The sequence below is a fragment of the Sinocyclocheilus grahami genome, unplaced genomic scaffold (genome assembly GCF_001515645.1).
Source record: "Sinocyclocheilus grahami isolate Dianchi unplaced genomic scaffold, SAMN03320097.WGS_v1.1 scaffold220.1, whole genome shotgun sequence".
Classification (NCBI taxonomy): domain Eukaryota; kingdom Metazoa; phylum Chordata; class Actinopteri; order Cypriniformes; family Cyprinidae; genus Sinocyclocheilus; species Sinocyclocheilus grahami.
This window is the reverse complement of record NW_015505399.1, coordinates 803,277-813,139: the sequence shown is the minus strand read 5'-3', so window position 1 is coordinate 813,139 and position 9,863 is coordinate 803,277. Positions and strand designations below refer to the sequence as shown.

The window sequence follows — 9,863 nt, the reverse complement described above, 5'->3', positions numbered from 1 at the left end:
TTTTTTTTTTTTGCTTGAATTTTGTTGTTTATGAAAATGTTAATTGCTTATTCCACCTCAGGCCAACAGTGATTTTATGTTGTCCATTGAAAATAAATAATTTTTATAGTTCAACAACACATCATTCTGTATTCTATAAAAATATACAATAATGCCAAGAGGAAAAACTACTGGAATTTACTGATTACATTGACAGTTTAACAATAGTTAAAGCAAAATAAATAAAAACGTTCAAGATTTTTTTAAATCAACTTTCTTAAAATCCTTATTTTGATTTTAAAAAGAAATGTTAATAACCCTAATCCCAACTACTCTAAATCATTTCGAGTTCTGAACAACAGGTCAAGTAATTATTAAATTATTTATTTAACAGTATGTAATACAGTCATTCTTTGTACAAGCATAAAATGTATAAAACAAAACAGACATTTTTACATCAGTTTAGGAGGATGTCCTCCCTGGAGCCAAACGCAGGTAATCTTTGATACACTTTTCTGCCTCTGCTTCTGTGGGACTCAGAAGGACACTGTTCCTCATAGCTGCAGCTGTGTGTTGAAAAGACAAAATTACTAGTTTACCAAAAAAAAACATTGACTTTCATTTATTACTGAACATAGCATTACTGAACAAGAACAGACAGGCCTGACTATGCATATGCGTGCAATTGTAAAATTTTAGTGAGCACAAGTGGAACAAATTTTATAGCAAATTCCTTGAATATTTTTAAATTAAAACATATACACATGTGATTTGAGTGAGATATATAATTACAACAAACAAATCATGTTTCACTATAATATCACTATCATACTTTTATCCATAAAAGTATTTCATTAACTTTGGACATACCTATTATTAGTGCTCCGATATTTGTTTTTCTTATGCCTCGCTTGTCTCCCTGTCCACACCAGTTGAGCTGTTTGGCCACATTAGAGGAAAACATTTTGGTGCAAATTCTCCATATGGTCTTTTTCATAGTTCGACCTCCACTAACAGACAATCTGTTCACCTAAAACAGAAATTTAAATATAGATTATGAATAAAAGTTCTCCAAAAATTTCAGTCATTTTGGTCACTTCTTGAGTTGCATAATTACAACGAATCTTACAAATTCTTGCATTGTCCCTCTATCCAGAAGTCTTCTATAGACATCAGAGGAAAGACACAATCCTCTTCCTCATCCTCCATCTGCAGTAGAGGCATACAGTGCTTGTTCCCTACAAGGCACTGAACCAGTGCAGTCAGGTGATTGATTTTCCAGTTCATTTCTCCCTGTGACTCAAGAATAGCCCTCTCTACAGCTGCAATACCACAGGTGATTTAGCTGGAAACTGCCATTTGTAAAATGGTAATTATTTAAAAATATATGAGTTTAATTGTCTATGATAAAATTATCAAACTTACCTGTACATTGATTATTTTCAAAACTCTCTGGACTTGCGTCCGACATAGCTGTAAAAACAAATGTACAAACATTAAACCTTCAAGTTTGTTAACGGTAATATATTTCAAAAAAGTATTAAACAAACATATAGAAATATCATTGTCTGTTGTTAGATTTCTGGTAAGAAGCCATTTCCAACTTAAACCAAAAAAAAAGAAATATTAACTTTTGTTCTGTGTAAATAATGACTTTAACAAAGAATACTTTCACTATGTATCAATAAAGGCATTTTTGTAAATAAAGAAAATTTAATTTTTTTAGTTAATTCCCCCCAGCTTAGAAATTACACACGTTTATTTGAAACAGAAATAAGTACAAGCTAGAAACATGCCCTTTTTCTTAATGTATTATTAGATTTAGGTTGAAGTTGCTGTCGCCAGGTATTTCAACCCTGTTGCCATCATAACTATTTTATTTAAATGTGCTTAAGATCATAGAATTCTGTCTATATTGCAACATCACCTGTTCATTAAGTAAACTCTACAAGGACATGTCTTTCATATGTTTCTCAGTAGGGACAACTTTATTATTTCAACCCTGTTATCATTTTGTACAGTAAACAACTGATGATTGAAAACTGAGTATTTGTGTAATGTAATGCTCCACATTTAATTCTTCTAATAAGGCTCTAGTGTCATGCTCTTACTTGTCTAACTCAACTGTGTAACGGTCAACCCTGTTACAGTCAACCCGGTTACCTTTACAATTTTCCCAAACCTATATCATTATACCTTGAAACAGTATACTAATGTGAAATTAAAAACACTGTTCTCTCCGAAATAATGTTTAAAATGTACAGCGATTTACTTTGGAAATGAAACAATGCAAAGAAAGGAATTGTTTTAAAACCATGACTGTGAGTGCAGTAATGTCAGAGTGGCCTAAGCAGCTAGACTCACCTGTTTTCGTTGATGCATTTCTCTTGTGATCCCCATCATGGAATGGGCTTGCGACGTGTAAAAATCATGAACAGCCATGTAGTGGGAAAAATGTGTTGGTTTCTTCAAATACAATCATTATTTTCAATTCTGACAAAATGTGTATTTTATGAAAATCAAACATGAACATTCATTCGAAACAAAGGATCACAAATCTCACTGTGTTCAAAAAGGTTTAAAATTTTAAATTTAATGATGCAACTTATTTTTATGATTGTTTGAATGCTCATTATTTCATGAAAATGTTTTTGCTGATCTAAAGACTATTTTCCCACCTCAGGCTAAAGTTACATCTATTTCATGTTATATATTTTATTATTATTTTTAAAATGTTTCAGTTCAACTCGTGATTCAGTATCCTAAAGAAATATTCAGTAAAGCCAGGCATAACATTAATAATTTACTGATTACCTCAGATACAGTAAACTAAATACACAGAATATTACAAAAACACAGTGATGGAAAAAAAGTAACAGGGTTGAATACGATAACAGGGATGAAGTGACTACTGTTGGTGAAATATACATTAATTGATTCAATCATTCATTTAAATATTAACTCATTTACATAGTAACTAATAGTACAATACAAAAAATACAGAGTAACATATTCATTATGAATGACCCACAAATTTTTGTGAATTGAAATCAATCTCAGCCAGCCCTCTCTCTTTCAGTTACTACTGAAATATTGTTCAGCTCATTGACTTCGTCACAAGTCATCTGGTGGAGCCTCAATGTTGATGGACTCAAGAGCCTCTCAAGTGCTTTGTCGACCACCTCGCTTTTAAGGTTATTCAGCCTCGATAAGGGCCCTGATGAGTTTCCATGCACCTGGGATGTCCTGACCCTGACTTAACAGTCTGTCTGTCATCCTCTTCAGGGTTGCAGCAACACCATCAGACTGGGTTCGGGATTGTCTGGAGGGGTAGCAATTAATTTGAAAACCCTCCTCTTCTGTCGTTCTTTGGCCTCTCTCCACTGCTTGCGCCTCCATCTCTGAGCCTTCTCACACAGGTCACCAATTCTCTTCTTTTTCCCTGTCTCAACATCTCTTCTCCACCTCTCTCGCTCACTCGTGAGGTACTTTTCCCTGCGTGCCGGATCAGCATCCCTTCTCGCCCTGTACTCTCTCTGTTTTTCAGCAGCTGTTTTTTCCATTACTGTGTCTGAAAAAGGAATCCAATATGAAGACTTGCTCAGCTTCTCCATATTCCAAAAGAACAGATGCTTTCAAAACTCAGCATCACTTGATCATATGTATGAATTCATCATATGTGCAAGTTGAATTACATTTATTGATGTCATTTCATATGACGCTTTTGTAAGTAACGACAGTACTATTTTACAAAAATGTAGATATTTTGTCTTTTTCAACCCTGTAATGACCATAATGCTGAATTACATTTAGAAATGTTTCAGGATCAATTGTTACAGGGTTGAAGTTCAGTGTAAAAACGACTTGCTACAGCATCAGTGTCACTGCAGTACTTGAAATTATTCAGACCCTAAATTGAGTATTGAGCTTTGAAATGTTGATCAAAAAAAAGTTCATGAATTTCTCATTGATGCTTGTCTCTGTAGAAACTGCCTTCAGAAAGTGACTTGCACTCTTCGCATCCATGGCAAGCTTTGATAGTAAAACCAAGGTGACAAACCATGAGTGCCAGTGAGAAGATAACCATGCTTTCCATTTCTGGTGCCATCAATTCTTTCTACAGTGGTAAACAGTTCACAGACCTCAGTTCAATCTCAAATACTATGTGAAAAGAGGTCTGTGTCAAAACAGAAATCTGCCTCTAACCACACTCTCAGGTTACCTCTAGCTTACCTCTTGAATAAACAGAAGTGGCAAACACATTTTTCTCAGAAAATGTTGTTGAATAGATCTCTGGTATTATTTTATGATATTTGTGTCACAAAGAAACATTCATACAGCTTTTCAACGACATGAGGTGAGTAAATATATATATATATATATATTTTTAGTGAACTGCTTTTAGAGAACTGCTAGTGAAAAACTTTAAAATCTTATTTTTGAAAACATTAATACACACAAAATGTCAAACTAAATGAATTAGCACATTGTCTAACCCTTCCTTTTCTGAGGTGGAAATCTTTTTTCTAGGTGGATGTACTTTTGGTTTTTCAATACTGACGTAATTCCTGTAAGTGGGGTTTGACCCTTTGTGGCGTCCTAGTGTACATTTTGTTGTTTTGTACGTTTATACAAAATTTGTATACTTGCCAAACTTGATTGTTTAATTGCACAGTTACACTAGTTTTTACCTAAAATTATAAAAGATTTGTCTTGATTGCTTTTAAGTAAAGCACTCAATCATTTTTAGTGGGGTTTTTTTTTTTTGGTGCACGTCCACTTTTTTGGGGGGAAACTCAGATCAAAACTTATTTTCCTTTAATCTAAGGATTTTGAAAAGCAAGCTGTTTAACAAAGCAGCTGCTACAATTGAATCATCTTGCTTTAACACAAACCGGTTTGTTAAAATCAGTTTTATAAAACCTTCATACTGTTATTCTTATTCCCTTGTCTAAGTATTTTAAAATAAAAATACAGATTTATTGTTTTTGAAGTGGTAAGTTTTTATCCTTAAAAAAAAGTTTGTACACCTATGTATGTTTTGGTGACATAATTGTAATATAATGGCTTTAATAGCCTGAGAAAAGACATTACTATCTACAGTACATGTGTAGAAATGTTAAATTTTATTCTTACAGGTAGTTGGGTCCACACTGATGAATGCTGGGATTGCAAGGTCTGCTGAAGTGCTTGGACTCTGAAGAGCTTGAAATGATGCATGTAGATCTAGTGAGACCCCGAGCTCTGGTTCTTCCGCTGGCTGGTGAAGTTCAGCGTTGGAATATTCAAATGTATGTATGCTTCCAGCTTCTGTGGGTTCATCTTTCACACAGACTATTTCAACCTCCGCCTCCTCCTGTTTGATTTTAAGTGACGGTGCTCCAAAGGTCAATGTGCTTGTCGTTTGGGATGACACATTTTCATCTGCCATCATGGGTGCAGAGAGGACGCTGCTGTCCAGCATGTCTGTGTGTCCAGTCTCTGCAGAGGCGAGAGGGTCCTGACCCCAGATTGGATCAATGGTCTCAGACAGAAGCGCCTGACTGTCCACCAGATGAGAGCTTGAGTTCTCAACTACGGAAACAACAAAAGTCACTTTCTGTTGAGTTTAGGGAAAACATTAGGAAAGTGACATTATTTCTGGTGCGGTACAAAGTTTAATAAGCATTCATTAGTATTAGCAGAAAATTGGGGTTACACTTTATTTTAAGCTGTCCTTGTTACAGTGTTACACTTTATTTTTTAGGTGTCCTTGTTACAATGTAATTATACATTTAAGTACTGAGTAATATTAATTAACTACATTTGCTTACTATATGGTTAGGGTTAGGATTAGGGTTACTTGCATGTAATTATGCATAATTTATGCTTTGTAGGAACAGTTTGTTTGTCTCCCTTTAAAACTATCTACTGTCCTGCTTGAAAATTTAACAGAAATTGTTATGACACTTGAAAATAAGTGTTTATATAAATGTATTAATGTTGTGCATATATGTGCCATCATAAGACAACTCTGCTTTAGATATCATATTGGCCTACCACTAGTTCTAAGAATAATATATGATCAGCAAATTAACATATATCCTTTTATAACTGCAATTACTAATAATGGAATGTTTTAGTCATTCCTGTTACGCAGCACATTTTTAACGTTGTAACTTCTTAAAAAGGATTTTTAAAAAGGATCTATTTATAATACAAATCCAAAGTGTAGTTTATAAAAGGGTTTGCTTCATGTATAGAGCCTTTTAGTGCTCATGTGGTTATTTGTTTATTTGTGCATGTTTCCTTAAAAGTGTCTGTGATGTATGTCTGACAATTACTGACAATGGAATTGTTTGGTCAGTCCTGTTATGCAGCTCTTAGAAATTAGTATGCGTGTTATACTTTAAGTAGGCATTACTACAAAAATTGAAGTGTATAAAAGTGTAGTCCATAGTTTAGAAAATTATAATATGATTATTTACACAACAGCAAGAACAATAACAGGATGGAACTTAACAGGATGGAAAAAAAGAGCTAAAGTTAGCTACTGCTCAGTGAAGCATTGACAGTTAGCTTACATGACACTGCGTTTTTGCGTCTTTTTACATTCTGACAATCATATCAACAATTTATTTAAATATAATTAAATATTTAAAGAGTGAGACAAACCAACTAATACAACAAAGCATATTTAAAGACATCTAATCAAGTGTTAATGCTAATACCTAGCTAGAGATGTTTGTACTGTTGTCTCCAACAAAAATTGTCACATCCTGCTGAATGATAACAGGATGGAAATGAAAACTGAGGAGGAAATTGGCTACTAAATAAAACAATATAAAAGACCATAACGATAAATCTGGAATCTTTCTTAAAGGGGTCATATGATGCGATTTAAATTTTTCCTTTCTCTTTGGAGTGTTACAAGCTCTTGGTGCATAAAGAAGATCTGTAAAGTTGCAAAGACTAAAGTCTCAAATCCAAAGAGATATTCTTTATAAAAGTTAAGAGTCAGCCACACCTACCTAAAACGGCTCGTTCTAACACACTCCCACATATCTACCTCACGATGTGAAACTAAGCGTTTGAGAGAGGCGGGGCATAGAGGACCTACAATAATGTACAGTATTTGAAAAATAATGTGTTTTTTGAACATTAAAGCATGTCAACATATTCTGTTACACTAAAATACACAAAATAATGATCTTTAAAATAGCATCATATGACCCCTTTAAGTAATATGTTTTTATCCTAGTGGCAAACATGGCAAGACGATCTAAAAACAAATGAATGAAATTCCAGGTTTAAAATCTACATTGTGTTGACGTCACAATTTGTGATGTGGAAATGGACTATAGTACATCGATGACGCTTCGGTGTCTATTAAATTATTCATGAGACTACGTGTTCTTATCCAATGAGAAGACGCTTCGCTTAATTATTCAGAACAAACAGAAGTTTCAGACTGAGATGACACCGCTGCACATTAACTGAGAGAAACGTTCATGGATCGAAGAGTGTTTGTTTTTGCTTTGTAATAAGAGTTCGGCACAAACGCGATTCATTCACTTGGTGAGCATAACCGTTTTTACAGCTCTGTGACACAACCCGTCAAAAGGCTTATATAAACGCCACAGAATAAGCCTTAAAAGTTCTCAGAGGTGCCCCGGCGCGTTCATATAAATGTTTTCGATGCAGAGTGCAAATGGCTGTGCATTCATTTGTGTTTTTAACTCGATGGGAGCGAAATGAAACTGTCTGAACGCGAAGCTGTGTGTGTTGTCTGTCTCCCCTCCTCCGCCCGTCTGCGACGGCGGTAAAGTTAGTTTGACATTCATTAGACATTCGGGTTTTTTGCCAATTAAACTCTTTGTGGCTTTTATGTTTTGAGCCCAAACTAACTTTTTAAAAGTAACTTTTTAAATTAATTAAACAATTTAACTACGTGACATTATAATATAAAACCAATACTAAAATGTTCGGAAAAACATACCTGTTATCGCACAAAGCTCCGTTTTTGGAATTACAATTTTATGTTTTTTATAATAATTTTACAATTTTTAATGTATGCAATAATATAAATCCATTAAACGACAACACCATTTGATCTAAAGGTCTCAAAACAACTGTACAATATTCAGAATATTATTCCCTATAATGCACAAGGCTTGTTTTTTCAGATTATGCCTTTACTGTTTTTATATACAGCACTGAATACATATTTGATATACGTTTTATATAGTGTACCCACTTTAATTAAACTCTGACACCGTTTGAGATAAAGGTATCAAACCAACCGTAAAATATTCAGAATATTATTCACTATAATGCACAAGGCTTGGCTTTTCAGATTATGCCTTTACTGTTTTTATATATAGCACTGAATACATATTTGATAAATATGACTTAAACCTCTTTGTATGCCATGGCATAGCATTTGGATATTACCATATAAATATATTTTTTTAATAATAAAGTAACAAGAACTTTAATAATTATGTCATCCTATAAATGCCGCTGTTAACAGATATACACATGGTGTTTGTGATAAGTGTTCCTTTTGTAACATATCAGTTGAAGATATTGAACATTTATTTTTCTATTGTCGATTTTCTATTTCATTTAGGGTTGACTTTAAAATAGACCTAAAAATAAATAAATAAACAAAGCCCTCAATTTACAACTTCATGATATTTTAAATGGTTTTTAAAACCCATAATTTTTCTGATAAACAAAATTATTATTTTGTTAATTATCTTATCAAAGCTTTATAAACAAGTAAAAAAAATTATAAAAATAAAAATAAACCATCATATTACCTTTTGTAACACTGGTCTTAAAATATATTTTGAAACTCTTTCTAATATGATATCACAAAATAAGAAGCTTATAAAAACAATAAAAATTCTAAAGCTTTTCATATTTATGTAACTGCCGTAATGTTATATAGTGCTTTTTTATACAGGTATTTTTAGATTGTTAATATTTTTTTATATATGTTTGTTCAATTTTTTTATTTTTTCTGTTTTACATGCTTTAAACTGTATGACATTGCCTTATATTTGCCTTGTATGTTTATGTGATGGAACTATTAAAAATAAAAAAACATCCAACCATTAGTCTGCTATGAGCGAGAGATGGAGAGGAGGTGTGCAAACACAAAACCCTGCCCTCTATTTAGTGTCACTTGGAAATATACGGCACAGCACTGAAGCAAAGCCGGTTGCAAATTCCAGTTCACGGGAACTTTGAAGTATTAATATATACCTTTAAGGTACTGATATGCACAAGTTAATGTGAAAAAAAAAATGTACAGCGTTGTACCTTTTTTCCCTGAGATTATACTTTTATATTCAGCCATTTCACAAAGAAAATAACATTGATTGCCATTGAAATGTGAAAGTGCTTTACCTAAACATGGGAGCGTGATACAAATGCTCATTTTAGAAGAACATTTCAGATGGAACTTAAAGGCTTTTGCATCTCTACTTTTCATATGCTTTCAATAGATAAATTAGCCCTGTGCATTATAGGGAATAATATTCTGAATATTGTACAGTTGTTTTGATACCTTTATCTCAAACTGTGTCAGAGTTTAATTAATTTAAGTGGATACAGTATATAAAACGTGAAAAATATGGTTTCAGTACTATATATAAAAACAGTAAAGGCATAATCTGAAGAACCAAGCATTGTGCATTAAAGTGAATAATATTCTGAATATTGTACAGTTGTTTTGATACCTTTATCTCAAACTGTGTCAGAGTTTAATTAATTTAAGTGGGTACAGTATGTAAAACATATGACAAATATGGTTTCAGTGCTATATATAAAAACAGTAAAGGCATAATCTGAAAAACCAAGAGTTGTGCATTATAGGGAATAATATTCTGAATATT

The 9,863-nt window shown here is 33.0% G+C and overlaps 1 protein-coding gene across 1 annotated transcript in view; it reads right to left on the bottom strand.

Moving 5' to 3' along the window:
* The window catches only part of LOC107596547 (uncharacterized), a gene marked incomplete at its 5' end in the record, with an annotated part of 16,599 nt that overhangs the window by 2,013 nt on the left and 4,723 nt on the right, over positions 1–9,863 (bottom strand). Inside the window, one exon of the mRNA XM_016287302.1 lies at positions 5,116–5,553. Coding sequence (XP_016142788.1) covers positions 5,116–5,553 — 438 coding nt within the window. The remainder of the gene's footprint in view (positions 1–5,115; positions 5,554–9,863) is intronic.